This window comes from Dendrobates tinctorius, unplaced genomic scaffold, assembly GCF_039654945.1.
Source record: "Dendrobates tinctorius isolate UK_male_01 unplaced genomic scaffold, ASM3965494v1 ptg000103l, whole genome shotgun sequence".
Lineage (NCBI taxonomy): Eukaryota > Metazoa > Chordata > Amphibia > Anura > Dendrobatidae > Dendrobates > Dendrobates tinctorius.
This window is the reverse complement of record NW_027361771.1, coordinates 37,225,908-37,251,303: the sequence shown is the minus strand read 5'-3', so window position 1 is coordinate 37,251,303 and position 25,396 is coordinate 37,225,908. Positions and strand designations below refer to the sequence as shown.

Below are 25,396 nucleotides of genomic sequence, written 5' to 3'. Positions count from 1 at the left end.
TCCACCCATATCTACCATGACAATAGAGCCCTATTAGAGAGCTAAAGTCACTGGAGAGGAAGCCACACATTTGTATTGGACGTTCGAAACTGTTAAGCGTACATGCTCAGCAATGCTCGCAACTCCCATAAAAAGGAACCAACAAACCAACTGGGAAACAATGTGCAATGCCAGTGGGAATAGTAATGTTGCTAGATTTTGTAGTTTGGTTACACTCTTCATTCATTTTTTTATTCCATAATCCATAACTTAGAATAGGATTTTTAGGAGATACTACTGTATGTTAGAGTTGGTGCATACAATTCGCAGGACCAAGTCCAGCAATCATGTTTGTAATCTCTGGCTGGGAGAATCACATTATCCCTTTCAGCATTTGTGGCTCTTTTGATTAGCAGGCCACGTCATATGTGTTTAAGGAGGTGGCAGGGACCCTCACGTGCCTCCTCTCCCCTATTGGCTGCTCACAGGATTGCGTGTGGCACCTCATTGCTTATTAATGTAATGTGCGGTTTCTTAATGTTATTGCCACGCACTGTAATGTATTGCATTTGTTATGTATTGTGATTAAGCTTAGGGATAGTATACAACCATAAGAGATTAGAAGAGAGGGGGGCATCAAAGAGATAGAATAGATGGAAGTGTTAGTAAGGTACAGGCAACATAAGGGTTAAGGACCTGGGAGGAGCCAGAGAGCAGGGCAGAGCCACAGGGATATAGGAGACAGACTTCCTGATTAGAGGCAGAAGCAGGGCCGGGCATGTGAGAAGCAGTGGCTCAGACAGTTGCAGGATGTGGGGATAAAACTTCTACAGCAGGAAGGGGCCCCAGGCTGGAGAATAGTGCAGTTGGGCACCAGCTCAACAGAATCATCCATAGGAGGGATCCGGGGTCTAAGACCGGGGCAGGAGCAGCTGAGATAGCATTCCCAGCACCTTTCCCAATTGGAACTAAACGAGGGATTGACAGGGAACTGGTGACATGGATGGTACAGATGGGAAACGGACTGTCCAAAGAGGTTGCCCAGATGGCATGTAAAAGGAAGGCACGGACAGGACACAGATTGTCCACAGAGATGGCAGGGATTGCCGGGAGAAAAGAGAAGGATTACAGTAAGAATGTAGTCTGCCTGGAAGGCAGGGAAAGCGCAGGATATGTGGTTCTTTATAAATCGTGCTGCTAAAGTGATGAGTGCCTTTTGCATTAGTAAAGTTGAACTGTTTGAAAAGGACTGTGACTCTGAAGTGTTTTGTGAGAATCGTGGATCTGAAGCTGGAGTGACAGATGACGAGAGGACTCCGTGAGTGTTCTACTGCACACACAGCAGGAGGGGACATTGTAGTTCATCTGTGAGGCGCCAGGGTGTGAGAACAGAACAGCCAGTTGCCACGACTACTACCCTGGCCGCCTTACATATGTGTCACACCACAACGATCATGTTGCACAAAGCTTGCTAAACAAAAGAAAAGCCTCAGATGCTGAGAGGAGGAAGGACATTGTTCTAAGAGCTCCAGTCCAGCGGTCCGAGATCACTGACTCTGTCCTGTGATTCGATTCACATCAACTATATTAGGCCTCTTTCACATATCCGTGTCTCTGGTATGTGTGGTGACAGTTTACATGTACCGGAGACACATACACACGAATACCCATTATAATCTATGTGTCTGTGCACATGTACGTGTGTTCACACGGACCGTGTGTCCATGTGCTAAACACGTTTTTTTCCGGCAGCACAGTCCGCAATACGGACGCCATATGTACGTGTGTTGTTCGTATTGTGTTAGTTTGATCACCATTACAAAATATTTTAAGGCTACCTTGAATCATGTGATGAAATGTACAATATAAAATACACATTAAAAATAATGTTCAACAAAGCGAACACATAAGATTGCCGAAAATGGATTAAAAAATGGCTCTACAAAAAAAGGGGGTAAAATATGTTACCTAAACATAAATTTGAAGGAGAAACCAAATGTTATTAAGTCCCTAAAATTACGTTATGGGTTGAACACATTGGTATTATGTTTGTCTGCTTTTTCGACGAACATCAAAGTCTCAGAGCAAAAGCCAATATAAATTTTATTTTAAAAAAATGGAAATAGACATACCGGTATTTAGTCCCCCCAAATAAACAATAACACAGAAGCCAAAGCCAAAATTACTAAGATCAGTATATTTACCATGATTTTACATGCTAATTATTAAATTTAAACACATTTTTCAACATCTAGCCCATTAATTACAGGCCAAACCCTTTAATTCCAGCCGAAAAAAATTGTCTCTGGTATGTAACCACACGGATTCCTCAAGGATGACATACGGAGTATACACACGGACACACGGACATCTCCGGTACCGTTTTTCCGGTACTGGAAATAAACAGACGTGGGAAAGAGGCCTTATATATAGTTATATATTAGCTATACCATGCAATCTAGAAATATTACCTACTGTATCCCACCACTGGGCTCAATATGTTTCTTAAGTTCGGAAATATTGCTAGAAAACCTAATTTGTAATGGTGGTTGAATAAATTTGATTGCAGCTATATAATTACAGAGCAAGCAATCTCTAGAATGCTACTTACCTCTCAAAGTCAAAAATTGGGAACCTCACACTATTTTTTACAAAAATAGTGAAGTTTTCAGCTTCGTTCAAGATAGGCCTTAAGAGAAAAAAAATGATAGTAATGAAAAACAGAGAAACGTGAATCTTCAATGCAACCCCATCCGCATCCAGGGACAGATTGGCTTTAGTATTTTGCAATCTTTGTTGCACCACAGCTGGCTGAAATAGCCTGGGCACCTGAAGCTTGCACACCCCATTCCTTCCTTGCCTTGAGAAATGCAGATTGCGTTGCCAGTGATATTAGCATATTAGCACCATAAGATACGTAACAAAGGAGTAGAGTCCTCAATAAAAGGTATGCAATCAACATCAAGTTTAAAACCCATTCTATCCCCATAGAATGGCACCCTAGTCACTCTGTGTGCCACTGTATAGTACTGGAGCTTCATACAACGGCACCTTGGTTACTCTGTGTGCAATCGTATAGTGCTAGGGGTTCATACAATGGAGTCCTGGTTACGCTCTATGCCAATGTATTGTGTTGGAGCTTCATACAATGGTGCCCTGCTCCCCCTGTGTACCATTGTATAGTGCTGGGGCTTCATATAATAGAGCCATGGTCAGTCTTTGCCACTGTATAGTGACACGGTGTACCCCTTTGTTGGGACTTTAAAATTAACATGATGTCTCCTTCTGGATAAAAGCCTACAATTAGATGAGCATGCTGGAACTTCATACAATGGCACCCTGGTTACTCTCTGTGCCACTGTACAGTGATGGAGCTTCTTACCATGGAGCCCTGGTCACTCTGTACCAATGTATAGTGCTGGAGCTTCATACAATGGAGTCCTGGTTACGCTCTATGCCAATGTATTGTGTTGGAGCTTCATACAATGGTGCCCTGCTCCCCCTGTGTACCATTGTATAGTGCTGGGGCTTCATATAATAGAGCCATGGTCAGTCTTTGCCACTGTATAGTGACACGGTGTACCCCTTTGTTGGGACTTTAAAATTAACATGATGTCTCCTTCTGGATAAAAGCCTACAATTAGATGAGCATGCTGGAACTTCATACAATGGCACCCTGGTTACTCTCTGTGCCACTGTACAGTGATGGAGCTTCTTACCATGGAGCCCTGGTCACTCTGTACCAATGTATAGTGCTGGAGCTTCATACAATGGAGTCCTGGTTACTTTCTGTGCCACTGTACAGTGCGGGAACTTCATACAATGGTGTACTGGTCATGCAGTGTTGCACTGTATAGTGCTCCCTGCTGTGCTCTATTATGAACTATGCTGAAAGCAATGCTATGCTTAGCTTGCACCAAAAACATATGGGTAAAGCAGAGCCCTTTAAAGTCTACTGGCACAGACTTTTGACTCCGTACACTACTTGACTGCAGAATGCAATGACCTTAGTCCATGTTCTTTATACAATGCTCTATTCTGCAGAATTGAAAAGAGAACATGTTCCACATTTGGCGCTGAACATTGCTGGATACCACAAATTAAAGGAGCTTTCCAGGTTTATAAAATATTCATCATATCTGACACCTGCCCGGATATGCACCTCACTGATTAGTTCTAGGAAGCAAACATATCAGTAATGTAATCCATTAACAGGCCGAGAAAGTTATTTTCTATAGCGAATATCCTAGATATATTGTAGGTCATGAGGCACCGCTAGATAAAAGCACATTATGTGGGTTTGAAAAATATAAATAAAATATATGTGACCTGAGGGGTCCGTTAATAGCATTTCATCCTGTTTGGACAAACAGCTACAGACACTTCTGAATTAGATTTAGTGAATAATACTGGCCAAACGACGTTCATTCACTAAGCCTATTTTTGTATCTACATCCCCTGGCAAAGGCTTTAGATACAGGGGTACAGGGCACTTAGAACCTGGAAAATACATTATTTTTATACCTTGTACTAACCCTCAACCCCATTAAGATCTGGCCATATAAATCTGCAAATATAAGTGGCGTCACTGCCCAGAACCCCACTGGCCCTTATAGATTAGATACCTGAAACTTGCTGTCACTGGTTTACTGCGACAGAGAGGCCCAAGAAGACTGCAGCGTCTGACTTCACATACTCCTGCGCTGATTAGAAGCATGTCTCCTTCATATTAAACAGGTTTCTGTTAGCAGTGCAGGGGTTAAACTGTTCAGCTTGGAGTCTCTGAAGCCTCCCTGCTTGGATGATCTCAGCTGTTCAGTATTGGCCACTCCTTTCTTCTATATAAACTAGTCTCTGGCAATCTGGATTGCCAGTGTTATTCTTATACTGCCTGATGTGAAGTGGAGAGGTCATTTGTTGGTAGAGTCGTTTGGAATGTTGACCTGTGACTTTTGCTTGGTTTACCTTCCTTTTCTCCCTGGTGTTCCTCTCTGTTGTCTGTGAGTGCTTACCGTATTCTTCGCACTATAAGATGCACCGGACCATAAGACGCACCCCAAATTTTAATAAGGAAAATAGAGAAAAAAATAATAATGTGTCAAATGGGGGTCCGTCTTACAGTCCGAATTCAGCTTACCAGGGAAGCGATCTGGCACAGGTAGAGGAGTGGTCACAGGGGTCATTCAGTGGTCCAGGCTGGTGCGGTGGCGGCGGCTCTGTGCTGGGGCAGGTTGGTTGTGCTGGGGCTGGTGGGCTTTGCTGGGGCAGGTGGGCTGTGCTGGGGAAGCTGAGCTGTGCTGGGGCAGGTGGGCTGGGGCAGGTGGGCTGTGCTGGGGCAGGTGGGCTGTGCTGGAGCAGCTGGGCTGTGCTGGGGCAGCTGTGCTGGGGCAGCTGGGCTGTGCTGAGGCAAGTGGGCTGTGCTGGGGCAGCTGTGCTGGGGCAGCTGGGCTGTGCTGGGGCAGGTGGGCTGTGCTGAGGAAGCTGTGCTGGGGAAGCTGGGCTGTGCTGGGGAAGCTGGGCTCTGCTGGGGCAGGTGGGCACTGTGGTGTGATGGTGGCGGCGGGCTGTGCTCCGGTGCAGGGGTGGCGGCTCCGATGCAGGAGCAGCGGCTCCGATGGCATTTTTTTCAAAGCCCGGAGGCCCCCGCAAATCCGTTGCTGGCTGCCACCATGTTGCGGTGGCCTCTGGGAACATGGACGCTGGGAAGATGCTGCCGGTCCGGGGACGGCGCATGCTCAGGTTCAGATCTCGTCCCGAGATCTCGGGAGACGAGATACAAATCTCGGCAATGAGATCTGAACCTGAGCATGCACCGTCTCCGGACCGGCGGCCATCTTCCCGGCGTCCATGTTCCGGGAGGCCACCGCAACAAGGCAGCAGCCAGCAACGGATTTGCGGGGGCCTCCGGGCTTTGAGGAAATGCCAGCGGAGCCCCTCAAGGAGCACAGAGAGCCGCTACTCCTGCACCGGAGCACAGCCCGCCGCCACCACCACACCACAGAGCCCCGCGGCACCCGCACCAGCCTCCAGCCATGATCGGAGGTTAGTATATTGCGACCATAAGATGCACGCCCCACTTTCCCCCAAAATTTTGGAGGAAAAAAGAGCTTCTTATGGTCCGAAAAATACGGTATTTGTATGTTTGGTATTTCACACCCAATATTTTGTCTCACACATTGGCAATGCTATTTGTACACAGTATCAATATGTATTTTTATGTGCACCAAGTAAGAGAACATTTGGAACTGAGGCCGGTGTAACAAAGTGAATAGTGATGTTTTCTTGTTTCCTTCATCAGAGTTGTCCCTCCTATGTTACTATGTATTGCTGTATTATGTTTCTGATTAATGTCTGCGGTACTGCTACATAGAAATATGTATTATCGCCAGTCTTTAATAGTTTTGCCACATGTACGTGTTACCATTGTGTATTGTATAATATTATGTGTCTGTTGTCTATATATTGTTAGGATAAGCTAGTGCATCCTTCTTGGGACATTATAGGAGGGCACTCTTAGTACATAGTTCCCCCATAGACCAGGTAAATGTAATTATGTTGTGGGCCACTAGATGGGGCATACTAGTGGGGCCATAATAGTGGGGCCTGATAGGATGCTCATAGAGGGTTAATTGTAGGAGGAGCTGCTGGGAGTTAAGGTTAGTGCTGAAGAGAAGTTTAGACAGACAGGGCCAGGGTGCCCAAGTGTCCACATGGGCTATAGGCCCGGACAGCTCGGCAGCCATGTAATGTTAAGTCATTATAGCCCACGTTACCCACGGCCACTGCGTGTCTTAGCAGTGGGCTAGAACAGGAAAGGAAAGATGTGGCGTCTTATCGTCTGGGCCAATGCTTTTAGGGAAGAAGTTGACTGGACAAAGGAGATGAAGGGAGTTGGAGCTTCAACAAGGTCGGTACAGACAGGCCGGATGTTTAACCAGGGGCCACCAAACGTAGTGACTGATGAATTCGTGGCTGGGGAGCAACAGGCTGAAGGAAATGTCATTATAGCGAGGTCAGGCCAGGAAGGAACTGGTAAGCATTCTAAGACGGTCCGGTCCGTGTGTGTACTGCACGGTAGTGACAGCGAGCAAGGGAAAGATGAGGAAGCAAGCAAATGTTATGATGTACCAACTGTGGATGTAACGTACGAAATTCTAAGTAAAGAAAGGGTTAAAGTTGTTTCGGACTGTGTCTCTATTGATGGGGGTTGCCTAGAAAAGGGACCGTTATGACCTGGGAAGTGCCCGGGTGAAGCTGAATCTGGAGGTGCAGGTATGCCGAGGAGAAGAGTATTGTTTCAAGTAGGGGAAGGACTGTACACAGCTGCTACAGTAATACAGGTCACAACTACAGTCCTGTCCCTCCCTTACACCTTCACAATAGAGGAGCCCTTCCTTTTGTACTGCTGTGGGTCTCTGAGAGGTTACTCTCTATTACAAACAGTTCAACCTTTACATCACTTGCAGTGTTTTAATCAGTTACTTAGTAAGGGACTTCCTTTGCATCTCTGTAGGTCTTGGTGCCTGCTTTGTCACTATCTTTTGCAGATTTCCAATTAACCACATCTGTAATGTATAATATGTACATGTTATGATATTCTGAGCAACAGGATTTTGGTCCCTAACCACAAAGATGCCAACACAGTCCTAGTTAAGTCTATTGGAAAAGGGATGCCATGTACATGGACTTGCTGCTCCACACTCACACCACAAGTCCTTCAGGAGTTGCACAAGTTTACTTCTGCATACTGCCTCTCCTCTATCTGCCACCTTATCCTAGAGGATTTTTGTTATGGGATGTTTCACATTCTTGGGCCAAATCCTAACACACTAACCGAGCTCGTCTGCAAGGCAAGGCACTACACATGGCTTCATGCTCTTCCTTTATACCACAGCTCAATATACAAGCTTTTGCCACCTACAGCATGTTCTTCTTGCATTTAAGAGGAAAGTTTCCTTCCAACTAAAGCTAGGGTTATGGTCCCTGGCACTAACCGGGCAACATGTGCATGGCAATACCTACTGGCTGCACTTGCTAAATGCTTATTAGCTATGTTCGCTGCTGCAACTATAAACTCTGCATTGACAAGTTTCAGGGGTAACAGGCTAAGAGGGCACACATTAGCAGATGATTCAGACAGTGGGCCAAGTAGACATGGGAAACCCCAAAATAGTACATACACATAATTGGAGATGGAATAAAAGTATAAATATTTAAAGGAACAATATCCAAACCACAATAATAGACAGTTTCACTACTTTACAAGCCTAAGGGCCTGCCCTCACCACAATAATTCCCATCCACTTGCTTACCGGTGTTCCCATTTTAATTATTTCTGCTATGATGTCTCCCAAACACAGGATACATATAGAAGATAAGCTGCTGCTCCTGTTACTCTCTGATACGCTGAGAAGCAGCATCAGGATGAACACCACTATAATGAGCAATCTAACTACAATACAGCACAAGGATGAGATGAAAGAATACTTGTACTTAGCAGTACCAGTGTCTCTTCTCCTTTTTCCTTCTTATTGAATTAATTGGGAAGCTGTAACATGATCTATCAGTGAAGCAGATAATTCAGTCTCGGGTACTGAAGTTCAGCTACATCAGCTCTTGTTGCAAGAAGCTTGCAACATGTTTTGTAATATATCTTATCCAAAAAATCTGCTTCTTTCTCTACTTATGAGACACTTCTCCTCCCCAGCTTCCTAAACTCTGAAAAATGTTTGCTCAAAACAAGTATGCTTTAGTCTTAGGCTATGTGCACACTATGCATTTTTGCGGCATTTTTTACGCGCGGAAATGCTCCAGAAACGCAATGGAATACTAAGGGCGCTGACAGGGTCTGTTTATGCGAGACTTCTACATAGATCCCTAGATATAAATCACTACAAAAACAACCTGGGGAAGACAAGCCGTACAATGTAACAGTAAGATTTATAGCAATAGTTGTGTATGATAAGGGTTACCGTAATTAAATTTGCATCAGTTGCTTCAAAGTGTAATACTTACATATGAACTGTGTCATTCTCTGTTGGGCACCAACCTTGAATTTGACAAAATGAACTAACACAGCGGCCAGTGAGAAAACCTGCAATACATAAGCACAACTTCTTCACCCTCTATGCAAGGACATAGCAACACAATGAGCTCCTGAGTATGAAGGTTATTATACAAGTAGAGATTGTTGTAATAGCAGATTTACTGCTATGAGTTTAAAGAATTGTTTCCATTTCAAATTTCTTTTCCTGCATAGAGGCACCCTGGTGGGGAAAGAAGAGAGCACAGCACCAAAACGCGCGTTGGGTATCTGTCACCACATTCCAACATGGGTAAATTACTATTTACTACTTTCATTCTGGTGACTTTTGTATTTTTCTATTAGATGTGGTGAACTGCTACATTGGACGTTATTTGTGTTAACCTCACTCAGGATGACTGTAATAAGTTTATTCCCCAATTGCTTCTATGTGGAGCCATCTACTGGTTAATTGGTATATTTAAATTTATTATTAATTTTTTCAATAAAATTGCAATTTTTTTAATTAAATGTGTTTTTCTTAACTTCTGGTTCGCTTGCATTTTTCATTTTATATGATCTGTTCATTTCCATGGTGCAGAGCTATGTTTAGTAGATGAGGAAAGTAAACTTGGCACTCAACTTTGCATGAATATAATGCATTTAATGGAGTCAAGTATAAAAAAGTTTCGACTTCCTCAGTTACAGACTGCAGTGAGGAGTTGGTATCTTTTGTGAATGAGCAATTGTAAAAGTCACAAGAGTCACTTTAAATTGTGGGCTGTCATATGGATCACTAAGATCAGGGATGCCCGTGCTCGATAGACTGTCCTAGGGAGGAACTGGTATGTGCATGTGACCTGCAGCGACGCGGAATCCTCCGCTTGACAGCTGACAAGCAGAGGATTCCATGTTGCTGCAGGTCACACGCAAGTGCCAGTTCCTCCCTAGGATGGTCTATCGAGCATGGGCATCCTCTGTAACTGAGGAAGGCCAAGTGAGGTGGAAACTTTTTTCTATACTTGAATTTATTAAAACGCATTATACTCATCCAAAGTTGAGTGCCAAGTTTACTTTTCTTATCTATGAATTGTGTGGGAACCTACTTGAGCACCCTCCATAGTAGTGCATACGGTGTTTTCTCTCGGAACTATATTTAGTAGTCCTACAATTTAAAGTAGATAGCTACTATGAAAGTATGTATTATTATTACTTTTTTTTTGTACTCAAACTTATTGCTAATATTTCCTTTTGTAGATGTGCTGAAAAAGAGAATGGACAGCACCTCCAAAAATCATACATTGATCTAATGCCGCTAGGCAAAAATATATAAAACTGAACATGAGGTTCTTAGTTTAACATTCTGATCAGACTTTATGAAAGCCCACTGCCATGTCACGGCGAACCAAACAGTGGGTCCCTATCGCCCTAACGGAGTGGAGTCCGTGGGTTGATCACTGCCGCAGCAACAGCGTACCGGCAGAGCGGACGGCCTGGTGCCTCACAGAACCCATGCTGCAAGACTGAGTCCCCATGACTCCAGACGGCGCCTCCCCACCAGCACAAAACCACAGCAACAATGGCCGCCACCAAATGAAAGGAGCATTTTAACGCACCATCCTTAAGCTCTCCAGTTAGAGCAATAATGGGCTGGACCCCTTTCTTTTGCAGTCTCCTGCTAATTGAAAATCACCTGTGCCAAATGGGAGGCGTACACATCCGAAGAAAAAAAAGGACAGATCATGCAATATGCTGAAAAAGAGATTGTGCAGCACCTCCAAAAATCATGTATTGACCTAATGCCGCTAGGCAAGAATATATATAAGTGAACATGAGGTTCTTAGTATAACATTCTGAATCCTTATGTAGAGGATGCCCCATTGTCATCGTCGTAGGCTTAGGAGTAAAAAGATTGGTAGAAAGATCCGTGTTCTGTCTCTTCATATATTTGTACATTGTAACAAGATCGCCCTAAGCTTTCGTTTTTCCAAACTGAATAGCCCTAAGTTTGATAACCTGTCTTGATATTTCAGTGCACCCATTCTCTTTATAACCTTGGTCGCTTTTGTCTGCATCTGCTCTAGTCCTTCTTATACCATGGAGCCCCAAATTGTACACAGTAGTCTAAGCGTGGCCACACTAGTGACTCGTATAGAGACAAAATTCTGTTCTTATCATGAGCACCTATGCCTCTTTACTGCATCCCATTATTTTAGATGCTTTTTCAGCAGCTGGTCACTAAAGTTGAGTTTGCTGTCCACCCATAAGCCAAAGTCTTTGCAGTCACATTTTTTACCCAGTATTTTACCATTTAGTAATAATTATATACTTAATTTCCTGAGCCTAAGTGCATGACCTTACATTTATCTACATTAATTGCTATTTCTCAGCCCGAGCCTCCAGTTTACGTAAATCCCTCTGTAATATTAAATTATTCTCCTTTATGTTGACTACCATGCACAGTTATAGGGATCATCTGCAAAAACTGAAATTCTACTCTGTTTGCCCTCTACAAGGTCATTAAAGGGGTTCTCCAAGAATAAGATAAAATGGAGTCCCTGACATAAATCAAAATGCAGCCAATCATTTAGTTCCTGAGACATGTGTCTCAACAGATCAAAGCAGGATCACACATACACATACAGCGGCCAGGAGCTCAGCTGTGAAATGTGAAGGAATATGTTTTAACCCACATTGTGCTTGGAGAGGAGACCTCCAGCTTCATCCTCCTCTTCTATCAGTCTGAAGGCTTTATAGCAGTGCATAGAGACTGACTTTGCCATACTAGAAATTAAACATTGACGAGGATGAAGCTGGAGATAACCACATTTGTGCTCAGCAAGGGAGAAATATATTTCTTCACATATGATATCCATGTTCCTGGCTGCCAAATGAACTTGTTGGTTGTTGTATGTCTTAAGTCTGCAGCCAGTACTGACACGTGAATAGGACAGGCTCCAATTTGAATAATATCAATGATGACATTTTAACTAATTCTCAGAGAACCTCTTTAATAAAGATGTTAAAAAGAAGAGGAAGCAATACTGACCCAAGTGGTAACTCACTGTTACCGGTAACTTTAACCTTAATCACAGTGCTTAGGAGAGCTTTAAACTAGAACAACATGGGAAGGGAAGCAAAAGACCAGAAAAAGCCATACACCTGACAAATGCTATTGAGAACTCTGCTATTAGAAGTGGGAAGAAAGAACAAAGACAAAAAAATCTAAATAATAAAAATATTGGAGAAAGAGAAACCAATCACAAACTAAAATGTTTCTATACTAATGCACAAAGCATGGGCAACAAACAAGGAGAATTGGAACTACTAACGCAGGATATGAAATATGATGTCATTGGAATCACTGAAACTTGGTGGGACAATACACATGATTGGAATACAAGACTAGAAGGATACAACTTATTTGCTAGAAACAGACTTGATAAACGAGGAGGAGATGTCGCATTGTATGTTAGAAACGCGTATATCTGCACAGAGGTTGAAGCTTCAGAGACTGGGAGTTCTGTGGAAACTGTTTGGGTAAGAATACAAGGACAGAACAATGGAAAGGACACCATTGTAGGCATTTACTACAGGCCGCCTGTGCAAGCTGAAGATATGGATGAACTCTTTATGAATCAAATGGCCGAGTTCTCCAAAAAATATGACATAGTTGTCATGGGAGATTTCAACTATCCAGACATTTGTGTTGTGAGTTCATTTTCCCCTTCACTACTGAGGCCTGAGGAACTCCCTCTTCTGGTAAAAAAAGGTAGTGAACCTGATTATCAAACACCTGAGTCTGATGATGATGACTGGCTGAGTGGAGTTACTGACTGGATATAAGGCTGCCGACACCCTTCTGCCCTGCGGGTGATTTCTCTGTGGGATCCTTGGAGACCAGTCTGAATTCCTGCTCCTCTAAAGCTAAGTTTTCTGCTCGGCCTTTTGCATTTGTGCTTAGACTTTGTTTTGCTTTGTTTTTCTGGATTTCTGCCATTCCCTGCTGGGGTGTGCTGAATTCCTTTAGCTCTGTCTTCTGAAAATACCTGAGTGCTGATTTAGTTTTTGAAGCCTAGCTGCTTCAGGGTCTTTTTCATATCAGCTTGTTGGCTTATGTCTTTGATAGGGTTTTTGCAGATTGCAGACAGCAACCTTCCTTTCCTGTTCTGTTTAGCTAGCTTGGGCCCCATTGTTTGCTCAGTCTATCTTTCTATCTGTGTGAGTGTTTTTTCATCTTGCTTCACCGTCATTATATGTTGGGGGCTGCCTTTTACTTTGGGGTCTGCTCTGGGGCAGTTTAGATTTCCTTTTCTGTCTTTAGGCTATTTAGCGCTCCGGCTGTGATCGAGGGGTCTAAGGCATCGTAGGAACCCCCCAGGGCTACTGCTAGTTGTGTTGATAGGTTCAGGGGTCTGCAATCTGATAGTTGCCAACTTCTCTGGTTTTCTGGACGTAGCTTCCATTTTTGTGTCTGCCTCCTACGGTGACTCAATCATAACAGAATCACCCGTCATACCGCAGATCCTAGGGTACTCAATAGCAGGAAAGAATTGTAAAAAAAAAAAAAAAAAAAAAAGTGTATATTTTTTCCTCTATATCTCTGAGGCCGTAGGGGGAATTTTTTTTTTTTCTCTCAATGGAGATAAAGCAATTGTCTGATCGTGTGGAGCAGCTCGCTGCGGAAGTGCGGGGAATTTCCGCCTACCTTGCTCATTCACATGCTGCTGAACCAAAGATTCCTACACCTGATGTATTTTTTGGGGATCGGTCTAAATTTTTGAATTTCAAAAATAATTGTAAATTATTTTTTGCCTTGGAGCCTAACTCGTCAGGGAGCTCCGCGCAGCAGGTTAAAATTGTCATCTCTTTGCTGCATGGCGATCCCCAGGATTGGGCGTTTTCTTTGAAACCAGATGATCCTATTCTGACTAATGTGAACGCATTTTTTCAGGCCTTGGGGTTGTTGTATGACGAACCTAATGCCATTGATCAGGCTGAAAAGACCCTGCTGGCATTGAACCAGGGTCGTGATTCTGCAGAATTGTACTGTCAAAAATTCCGAAAGTGGGCAGTACTTACTACCTGGAATGATAATGCCTTGGCTGCTATCTTTCGGAAGGGGTTGTCAGAAGCCGTAAAAGATACTATGGTGGGATTTCCTGTTCCCTCTGGTCTTTACGATTCTATGTCATTAGCCATTCAGGTTGATCGGCGTTTGCGCGAACGCAAAGCTGCACGAGAGGTGTTGCCACCTGTTGAACAAATGTCTGAACCTATGCAATGTGATAGAGTTTTGTCCAAAGAGCAGCGTCAGGAGTTCAGAAGGCGTAATAAGTTGTGTTTTTTCTGTGGAGATGCCTCGCATATTATTTCTGTCTGTCCTAAACGAGAGAAACGCTTTGCACACACGTTTTCTGTTGGTGGTGTTCAACCTAAGTTTCTTCTGGCTATTACTCTGATCTGCTCCCTGTCCACATTTTCCGCCAAGGCTTTTGTGGATTCGGGAGCAGCCCTAAACCTAATGGACTTGGATTTTGCTAAACGTTGTGGATTTCCGATGACACCTCTGCAGACGCCTATCCCTTTGAGGGGGATTGATGCTACTCCTTTGGCTAAAAATAAACCTCAGTTTTGGACCCAGGTGGTAATGCGGGTCGCTCCAGACCATCAAGAAAATTGCAGATTTTTGGTGTTGCATAATCTGCATGATACTATTGTTCTGGGGTTTCCCTGGTTACAAATTCATAATCCAGTTTTGGATTGGAAATCTGTGTCTGTGGTGAGTTGGGGTTGTCGGTGTGCCTTTAGTGAGGCTCCGGTGTTTTCCACCTCTCCTCAGTCGCATGATGTTCCTGATTATTTGGCGGACTTTTATGATGTATTTAGTGAGAATGAGTCTGCGTCTCTGCCTCCTCATAGGAGTTATGACTGTGCAATTGAACTGAGCCCGGGGTGTAAATTTCCCAAGGGTCGGCTCTTCAATCTATCTGTACCCGAGCACGAGGCTATGCGATGCTATATTAAGGAGGCGTTGGAGAAGGGTCATATTAGACCATCCTCGTCACCCTTAGGTGCCGTTTTTTTTTTTGTAGCCAAAAAGGATGGATCATTAAGACCTTGTATTGATTATCGTGCCCTCAACAAAATTACTGTTAAATATCAGTATCCGTTACCCCTGATTCCTGATCTATTCTCCAGAGTTAAAGGTGCTTGCTGGTTTACCAAGCTTGACCTCAGGGGGGCGTATAATCTTATTCGCATTAAGCATGGGGATGAATGGAAGACGGCGTTTCATACTCCGGAGGGATATTTTGAGTACCTGGTGATGCCTTTTGGGCTCACTAATGCCCCTTCTGTCTTCCAGTGCTTCATGAACGATATTTTCCGAGATTTTGTCGATAAATTTTTGATTATCTATCTGGATGATATTTTGATCTTCTCCAAGGATTGGTATTCTCATGTGGAACATATTCGGACTGTGTTCCGGATCTTGAGGGAGAATTCCCTGTATGTCAAAGGATCTAAATGCCTTTTTGGAGTACAGAGGATTTCTTTTTTGGGATTTATTTTGTCCCCATCAACTATTGAAATGGACCCGGCCAAGGTACAGGCCATTTACGATTGGGTTCAGCCCACTTCTTTGAAGGCCCTCCAGAAGTTTTTGGGTTTTGCTAATTTTTATCGGAAATTTATAGCAAAATTTTCTAGTATTGCCAAGCCATTGACTGATTTGACTAAGAAGGGTGCTGATGTGTTAAATTGGTCTCCGGAGGCTGTTTCTTCCTTTCAGGAGCTGAAGCGAAGATTCACCTCCGCCCCGGTTTTGCGGCAACCTGATGTCTCACTTCCATTCCAGGTAGAGGTGGATGCTTCTGAGATTGGTGCAGGAGCTGTTTTGTCCCAAAAGGATCCTGTAACATCTAAAATGAATCCCTGTGCTTTCTTTTCCCGAAAGTTCTCTCCATCTGAACGTAACTATGATGTGGGGAATCGGGAACTGTTGGCCATGAAATGGGCATTTGAGGAGTGGAGACATTGGTTGGAGGGAGCTAAGCATCAAGTCGTGGTCTTCACTGACCACAAGAATTTGATTTACCTAGAGTCGGCTAAGCGCTTGAACCCTAGACAGGCTAGGTGGGCCTTGTTTTTTACACATTTTGATTTTGTGGTTTCTTTTCTTCCTGGAACTAAGAATGTCAAGGCAGACGCCCTCTCTAGGAGCTTCTTTGCTGATTCTCCTGTGGTGACCAAGCCTGCTACCATCTTAGGCGAAGGGGTAGTTCTTTCTGCCATCTCGCCCGATTTGAGACGTGCTCTGGAAGTGTTCCAGGAGGACAAACCTGAGCGTTGTCCCAGTGGAAAGTTGTATGTTCCTGACCAGTGGAAGAAGAGAGTGATGTCTGAAGTTCATTGCTCTGCTTTGGCTGGTCATCCAGGTATTTTTGGTACTAGAGATCTGGTGAGTCGGTCTTTTTGGTGGCCCCCCTTGTCTCGTGATGTCAGGAATTTTGTGCAGTCCTGTGGGATGTGCTCCCGGTCTAAATCGTGTTCTCGCTCTAGTGGGTTGTTGATGCCTTTGCCTGTCCCCAAGAGGCCATGGACCCATATTTCAATGGATTTCATCTCTGATATGCCTGTCTCTCAAAGGATGACTGTTATTTGGGTGATTTGTGATAGGTTCTCTAAGATGGTTCATCTTGTACCACTCCCTATGTTGCCGTCTTCCTCTGAGTTGGTGCCCCTGTTTTTACAACAGGTGGTTCGCTTGCACGGGATTCCTGAGAACTGTATCTGACAGAGGAGTCCAGTTTGTGTCTAGATTTTGGAGAACTTTCTGTTCCAAGCTGGGAATTCAGTTGTCCTTCTCCTCTGCTTTTCACCCTCAGACCAATGGGCAGACAGAGAGAACAAACCAGACCTTGGAGTCATATTTGAGATGTTTTATTTCTGCTGATCAGGATGATTGGGTTTCATTTTTGCCCTTGGCCGAATTTGCTTTAAATAATAGAGCTAGTTCTGCCACTTTGATGTCACCTTTTTTTTGTAACTTTGGGTTTCATCCTCGATTTTCTTCAGGACAGGTGGAGCCCTCTGCCTGCCCAGGTGTTGACACTGTGGTGGAGAGAATGCACCAGATCTGTGACCAAGTGGTGGATAAGTTATCTCTCTCCCAGGAAAAGGCCCAGCGGTTTTCCAACCGACATAGGACCATTGGTCCCCAGTTTAAGATTGGTGATATGGTGTAGTTATCATCAAAAAATATTGCTATGAAGGTGGCTTCTCCTAAGTTTAAGCCTAGATTTATTGGACCTTACAAGATTTTGGATATTATTAATCCGGTCTCTTTTCGTTTGGCTCTTCCTGTCACATTTAAAATCCATAATGTGTTCCATAAATCTTTGTTCAAGAGGTTTGTTGAACCTGTTGTTCCGGGGGTGGCACCTCCAGACCCTGTATTGGTTGAAGGTAACATGGAATATGAGGTAGAGAAAGTACTGGATTCCCATCTGGCTAGATGGAGACTCCAGTATTTGGTTAAGTGGAAGGGTTATGGTCAGGAGGATAATTCCTGGGTCTCTGCCTCTGATATTCATGCCAAAAGATTGGTGCGTGCCTTTCATCGGGCTCACCCTGATCGCCCTGGTGGCGTGGTTGAGGGTTCAGTGACCCCTCCTCAAGGGGGAGGTACTGCTGTGAGTTCATTTTCCCCTTCACTACTGAGGCCCGAGGAACTCCCTCTTCTGGTAAAAAAAAGGTAGTGAACCTGATTATCAAACACCTGAGTCTGATGATGATGACTGGCTGAGTGGAGTTACTGACTGGATATAAGGCTGCTGACGCCCTTCTGCCCTGCGGGTGATTTCTCTGTGGGATCCTTGGAGACCAGTCTGAATTCCTGCTCCTCTAAAGCTAAGTTTTCTGCTCGGCCTTTTGCATTTGTGCTTAGACTTTGTTTTGCTTTGTTTTTCTGGATTTCTGCCATTCCCTGCTGGGGTGTGCTGAATTCCTTTAGCTCTGTCTTCTGAAAATACTTGAGTGCTGATTTAGTTTTTGAAGCCTAGCTGCTTCAGGGTCTTTTTCATATCAGCTTGTTGGCTTATGTCTTTGATAGGGTTTTTGCAGATTGCAGACAGCAACCTTTATTTCCTGTTCTGTTTAGCTAGCTTGGGCCCCATCGTTTGCTCAGCCTATCTTTCTATCTGTGTGAGTGTTTTTTCATCTTGCTTCACCGTCATTATATGTTGGGGGCTGCCTTTTACTTTGGGGTCTGCTCTGGGGCAGTTTAGATTTCCTTTTCTGTCTTTAGGCTATTTAGCGCTCCGGCTGTGATCGAAGGGTCTAGGGCATCGTAGGAACCCCCCATGGCTACGGCTAGTTGTGTTGATAGGTTCAGGAGTCTGCAATCTGATAGTTGCCAACTTCTCTGGTTTTCTGGACGTAGCTTCTATTTTTGTGTCTGCCTCCTACGGTGACTCAATCATAACACATTTGTTGGGAATCTCTCTCAGGCAAAACTAACAGGTCAAGGAAATTCTTATCCTCTCTTGCTGACAACGTTATCTTCCAAAAGGTAGGGGAGAAAACAAGGGGAACTGCTACCTTGGATGTAATCCTTATAAACAGGGAGGAAATGGTTGAGGAGGTAAAAGCGGCTGGGACCCTAGGAGGTAGCGACCATGCTATTTTAGAATTTTGGATAACTAGAGGAGGAAGACCTGTGAAGACTCAGACGTCAAGTTTAGATTTCAGAAAGGCAGATATTAAGAGACTCTGAAAAAGAATTGGAGGGATCCAATGGCTGGATATCCTTAAAGACAAAAATGTCCAGGAAGGATGGGAAATCTTGAAAATTGAAATTCTCAAAGCACAATTGTTAACAATTCCGAAAAGAGGGAAGAATAGGAAGCATTTAAGGAATCCAGGATGGATGAACACAGAACTTAAGCACATGCTAAAAAAGAAGAAAGAAATGTTTATAAAATGGAAAGAGGGAGGCATATCTAAAGGAGAATATAATGCTGTCTGCCGAACCTGCAGAGCACAAATCAGATTACTAAAGCGAACAATGAATTGAGGCTTGCAAGAGACATTAAAAGCAATAATAAAGGATTTTGGGGATATGTCAAAAGTAAAAAAAGTCAAAGATGCTATAGGATTTTTACAGGATGAAAATGATGAAATGGTAAGACAGGGTGTTGAGAAGGCTGAACTTTTAAATTCCTATTTTGCATCTGTTTTTTCTCAGAAAGGAAATGTAACATCAACTGTTCTTCACTGTCCTATTAAGGGAATAGAAGAATCCAGGATATCTATAAACAGAAATATAGTGAGGAAACAATTAGCTAACCTAAATGAATTCAAGTCTCCAGGTCCAGATGAGTTACACCCCAGAGTACTGAAGGAGATAGCAGAAGAAATTTTTGAACCCCTCTCCATAATCTTTGAAAATTCTTGGAGAATAGGAGAAGTCCCAGATGAATGGAGAAGAGCAAATGTTGTTCCTATCTTCAAAAAGGGGAAGAAGGTGGATCCAGGCAACTATGGGCCGGAGAGTCTGACTTCTATACCAGGAAAGATCTTTGAACAAATTATTAAACAACATGTATGTAAGTACCTGGATAAGAATGAAGTGATTAAACAGAGTCAGCATGGGTTTGTAACTAATAAGTCATGTCAGACTAACTTAATTTCCTTCTATGACAGAATCACTGATTGGGTGGATCAGGGAAATGCTGTAGATATAGTATATCTTGACTTCAGCAAAGCATTTGACAAAGTATCTCACACAATACTTATTGAAAAAATGGCTAAGTATGGAATGGTCAAGGCAACTGTTAGGTTGATTCATAACTGGCTTAGTGATCGGACCCAAAGAGTGGTCATAAATGGCTGCACATCCAGCTGGAAGAATGTCTCAAGTGGGGTACCACAGGGCTCTGTCCTGGGCCCTGTATTGTTAAACATCTTTATCAACGATTTAGATGACGGAATTGAGGGTAAACTGATTAAATTTGCTGATGGCGCAAATCTAGGAGGGATAGCTAATACTAGAGAAGAGAGAGAGGATTCAAAAAGATATAAATAAACTGGAGCAGTGGGCAGCAACTAACAGAATGTTTTTTAACAGGGAAAAATGCAAAGTACTACATCTGGGCAATAAAATTGAAAAAAGCATATACAGAATGGAAGGAATAGGGCTAAGCAACAGCACATATGATAAAGACTTGGGTATACTATTAGATCACAGACTGAATATGAGTCAACAGTGTGATGCAGTAGCAAAAAAGACAAATGCAATTCTAGGATGTATTTACAGAAGCATACAATCTAGAGCACGTGAAGTCATTATTGCCCTCTACTCCTCTTTGGTCAGACCTCATCTGGAATACTGTGTCCAGTTTTGGGCACCACATTTTAAAAAAGACATCAACAAACTGGAGCAAGTTCAGAAAAGAGTGACCAGAATGGTGACCGGTCTGCAAACCCTGTCTTATGAGGAAAGGCTGCAGGATTTGGGAATATTTAGCTTGCAGAAGAGAAGACTGAGAGGATACTTAATAGCTGTCTACAAATATCTCAAGGGCTGTCACATTGTAGAAGGATCATCTTTATTCTCATTTGCACAAGGAAAGACTAGAAGCAATGGGAAGAAACTGAATGGGAGGAGACAGATTAGATATTAGAAAAAACTTTTTGACAGTTAGAGTGATCAATGAGTGGAACAGGGTGCCATGAGAGGTGGTGAGTTCTCCTTCAATAGAAGTCTTCAAACAGACGCTGGACAGACATCTGTCTGGGATGATTTAGCGAATCCTCCTTTGAGCCGGGGGTTGGACCAGATGGCCCAGGAGGTTCCTTCCAACTCTACGATTCTATGATTCATTAAAAATTACCCTTTGTTTCCTATCACTGAGCATCTTTTCAACCCAATTACATATAGTTTCCCCTAGTCCCATTGCTCATGTTTTATGTACCAATCTTTTACGTAGCACTGTATTAAACACCTTTGAAAATTCCAAATAGAGGACATCCACGGATTTACCCTGTAATTTGTTCCTCATAGAAGCTGGTCAAATTCATTCAACAGGACCAATCCCTCATAAAGCCCATGTTAATGTTGGGTCATAAGGTTATTTTTATTGAGATACTTCTGCATAGCATCTGTTAGAAAACCCTCAAAGGTTTTGCCCACAGTGGAAATTAAATTTACAGGTCTATAATTTCCCAGCTCAGCTTTTGTCCACTTTTTGAATATTGACATCATATTTGCCAAGCGCCAGTCATGTGGTTTTGCAATTACTGCCCCAAAAAGATGTGTGTAACACTCTGTAATCTCCTGCATTAAACCTCTTTTAAACTCTTTACACAAACACAGTCTTAGCAATGTCAAACTAACCTGAACACATATGGCTATGGGTAAATGGATGATACCCAGTGGCAACCAATAGACTGCACTGACAGACAATTTATGCTATAAAAAAAATAAAACGGTCCAAAAATTATCCCTTCTTGGAGGCAGGTGCATGTCGTACCAGTCTGTATACACAAGAGGTGTACATGGAAGAAGGAATGGCTTTTTGACATGTGGTGGTCCAAAAATTACTCTTTTGGGGAGCCTGTTTGTTGTTTGGAAAATTTAGAAGCTATGGAGTTTTAGCATGCCTTTCAAAAAATATCCTTTTTTGGAAGCAGCAATAGCTTTGCTGTTTAGAATGTGAAGAAGCCTTGGCTTTTAAATAAGTCATACAAACATTATCCCTATTTTGAGATCAGCAATAGGTTTGCCGTTTGCAAAATGAAGAAACAATGTTTTTTTACCAAGCTTTCAAAAAATATCCCTTTTTTGGGAGTAGCAACAGGTTTGCTGTTCAAAAAGTGCAGAAGAGATACTTTACAATGGAGGTTGGACAAGATAGTACACCCATGGCAAACTGGGCCAGTTTTTGCCACTATTTCATAGATCAGTCTGCTGACCCAAAAGTTGATAGGGCCATTGCACATGGTACATGCTGGAGAAAGTGTAGGGAAGGTTTGCACAGTTTAGACAGGTGTCAGTTACTACAGTGGGGAAACAGCTGAGGAAGTGTAGTGGACGTGCAGTACCTTGGGTTGACCATTAGAGGGCAGGGAGGAGTGTGAGCAAAGGGCTTGACATCAGATTGGGGCTTAGGAAACTGTTGGTCACGGGGGGCAGAGTTACAGTGAATGATATAAATTTGACAGGAGGGTTCCAGAAAGTTCCAGTCCCCAGGGGGAGCTCCAGTGACAGGAGGACTACGACAGTTTGTGCACTGTGAGGAATACCAAACCAGGGGGACTGAGGAGAGAGAAAGTCAGGAGGGTGGTCCTGACACAAGAGTACCGCAGTATAGACGAGGCACTGAGGTAAAGCATACCGCACTGAGGGAGAGATGACGGTTCAGTAAAAGTACTGTTGGTTTACGGGCCTAAGGCGGCCACAGTGACGGATCTGACAGGAGCCTCGAATTGTGAAGAGGGGGATGGTGCGTATATGTACGTCCCCAGTGTAAAGTATGGTGTGCGGGAAGCGGCCCTGGAAACGGAGGGCAAATAAGTGAAGTGAAGTGAATTGAAATGTGGTGTACTTCGGAGGCCGTCAGGCGGACGGCAAGAGAATAAACTTGGACCTGTTGTACCCGAAACCTGCCTCATATTGTGTCTGTACGTTACTGCGCGGTATATCGAGGGACCACCCCCCAGTTCGGCCCACCGACCCTACAAAAGGACAAAATCCAGAAACAACTGGACCTGATTGCTCCTGAGGTGCGTCTCTGTTTGCTGATTTGCCCCAGGTTGGTGAAGCAGATAAAACATATGGTACATGATGTCATATAAACTGTAATTGCTGCTGCTTTGGCTACTTGTTGTAACCGAGTACTGGTACAGGTGAGGGAGTGTCAGCTCTCTGGGGAGTGAAGTGGGATCTCCTTTTCAGATGTGCCGTCAGCAGAATATTGCACAGTGAAAGCATAGTCGGTCAAGGAACAAAGCTTTTCTGGTATTGACTCCCTTTCAAAAGCTGAACAACGCAACAAAGGGCCCTGTTGGTTCACTTTTTGTCCTTTGCTGTGACAGATGGTCATAGTGTCATTGTCATCATGAACATCAACAATCTCATTCTAACTGACAGCCTTGTGCCCTGTCTGTGACTGGATAACTGAATGTCCCTCTTATCCAACTGCTGCCGCTCTTCTTCTTCCCACTCCTACATATCCTGCTGTATGTAGAATTGTTTTTGAAGGTCCCCAACAGCTTCAGGTCAGCAAAGAACATCTAGGAGTTGCTGTTATTTTTCCATCCCCTCTTGAATCATTGTGAGTGCTTATTACAATGTAAATATGACATATGTGATGCTACAGTTGTCCCTACTGACAAATTTAGTAGACTTGTCACAGGGCCTCAGTAGGTGACACTTGTCTCTCATCAGCTGTTAATGTCAGATTTCAAAGTAACCCAAATCCCAGTTTGCCTGATGCATAATATAATAAGTAGCTGCTTTAAGTTTTACAGACACTACAGCATATGCAACACTGAATTCCATCACCTTGCAACATTGCAAAACAGACGGTGTTCAGACAGACTATTCTGTTTTTGCAAAGCTTGGAGAGGGTGCTTTATTGCGCTGGAAAAGTTGACCACGACCACTACCTTCTCTTTAAGGGCTATATGTCTTTAAGAAATTTCTCATGATTTTACAGGGAGCATTAATTACTGTGCTGCAACTTAAGGCAGGTCCAATGTTCTTGGAATTGTTGCTTATGACAATGCCTAGTTGTAGCTGATGGGGAGCCATCTAGTGTAAGATTTGCTGCTTTATACAGAGGAACAACTCATTTACTATATACAGTGGGGCAAAAAAGTATTTAGTCAGTCAGCAATAGATGAGAGGCGTCTGTAATTTACATCATAGGTAGACCTCAACTATGGGAGACAAACTGAGAAAAAAAAATCCAGAAAATCACATTGTCTGTTTTTTTTTCCTTTTATTTGCATATTATGGTGGAAAATAAGTATTTGGTCAGAAACAAGCAATCAAGATTTCTGGCTCTCACAGACCTGTAACTTCTTTTTTAAGAGTCTCCTCTTTCCTCCACTCATTACCTGTAGTAATGGCACCTGTTTAAACTTGTTATCAGTATAAAAAGACACCTGTGCACACCCTCAAACAGTCTGACTCCAAACTCCACTATGGTGAAGACCAAAGAGCTGTCAAAGGACACCAGAAACAAAATTGTAGCCCTGCACCAGGCTGGGAAGACTGAATCTGCAATAGCCAACCAGCTTGGAGTGAAGAAATCAACTGTGGGAGCAATAATTAGAAAATGGAAGACATACAAGACCACTGATAATCTCCCTCGATCTGGTGCTCCGCGCAAAATCCCACCCCGTGGGGTCAGAATGATCACAAGAACGGTGAGCAAAAATCCCAGAACCACGCGGGGGGACCTAGTGAATGAACTGCAGAGAGCTGGGACCAATGTAACAAGGCCTACCATAATTAACACACTACGCCACCATGGACTCAGATCCTGCAATGCCAGACATGTCCCACTGCTTAAGCCTGTACATGTCCGGGCCCGTCTGAAGTTTGCTAGAGAGCATTTGGATGATCCAGAGGAGTTTTGGGAGAATGTCCTATGGTCTGATGAAACCAAACTGGAACTGTTTGGTAGAAACACAACTTGTCGTGTTTGGAGGAAAAAGAATACTGAGTTGCATCCATCAAACACCATACCTACTGTAAAGCATGGTGGTGGAAACATCATGCTTTGGGGCTGTTTCTCTGCAAAGGGGCCAGGACAACTGATCCGGGTACATAAAAGAATGAATGGGGCCATGTATCGTGAGATTTTGAGTGCAAACCTCCTTCCATCAGCAAGGGCATTGATGATGAAACATGGCTGGGTCTTTCAACATGACAATGATCCAAAGCACACCGCCAGGGCAACGAAGGAGTGGCTTCGTAAGAAGCATTTCAAGGTCCTGGAGTGGCCTAGCCAGTCTCCAGATCTCAACCCTATAGAAAACCTTTGGAGGGAGTTGAAAGTCCGTGTTGCCAAGCGAAAAGCCAAAAACATCACTGCTCTAGAGGAGATCTGCATGGAGGAATGGGCCAACATACCAACAACAGTGTGTGGCAACCTTGTGAAGACTTACAGAAAACGTTTGACCTCTGTCATTGCCAACAAAGGATATATCACAAAGTATTGAGATGAAATTTTGTTTCTGACCAAATACTTATTTTCCACCATAATATGCAAATAAAAGGAAAAAAAAACCAGACAATGTGATTTTCTGGATTTTTTTTTCTCAGTTTGTCTCCCATAGTTGAGGTCTACCTATGATGTAAATTACAGACGCCTCTCATCT

General features: G+C 43.4%; 1 protein-coding gene across 1 annotated transcript in view; it reads right to left on the bottom strand.

Moving 5' to 3' along the window:
- Window positions 1–25,396, bottom strand: part of P2RX3 (purinergic receptor P2X 3) — a 111,536-nt gene that overhangs the window by 44,689 nt on the left and 41,451 nt on the right. Inside the window, exons 5-6 of the mRNA XM_073588217.1 lie at window positions 8,995–9,073; window positions 2,591–2,668 (exon numbers count right to left, since the gene is read on the bottom strand). Of these exons, the coding sequence (XP_073444318.1) occupies window positions 2,591–2,668; window positions 8,995–9,073 (157 nt within the window). The remainder of the gene's footprint in view (window positions 1–2,590; window positions 2,669–8,994; window positions 9,074–25,396) is intronic.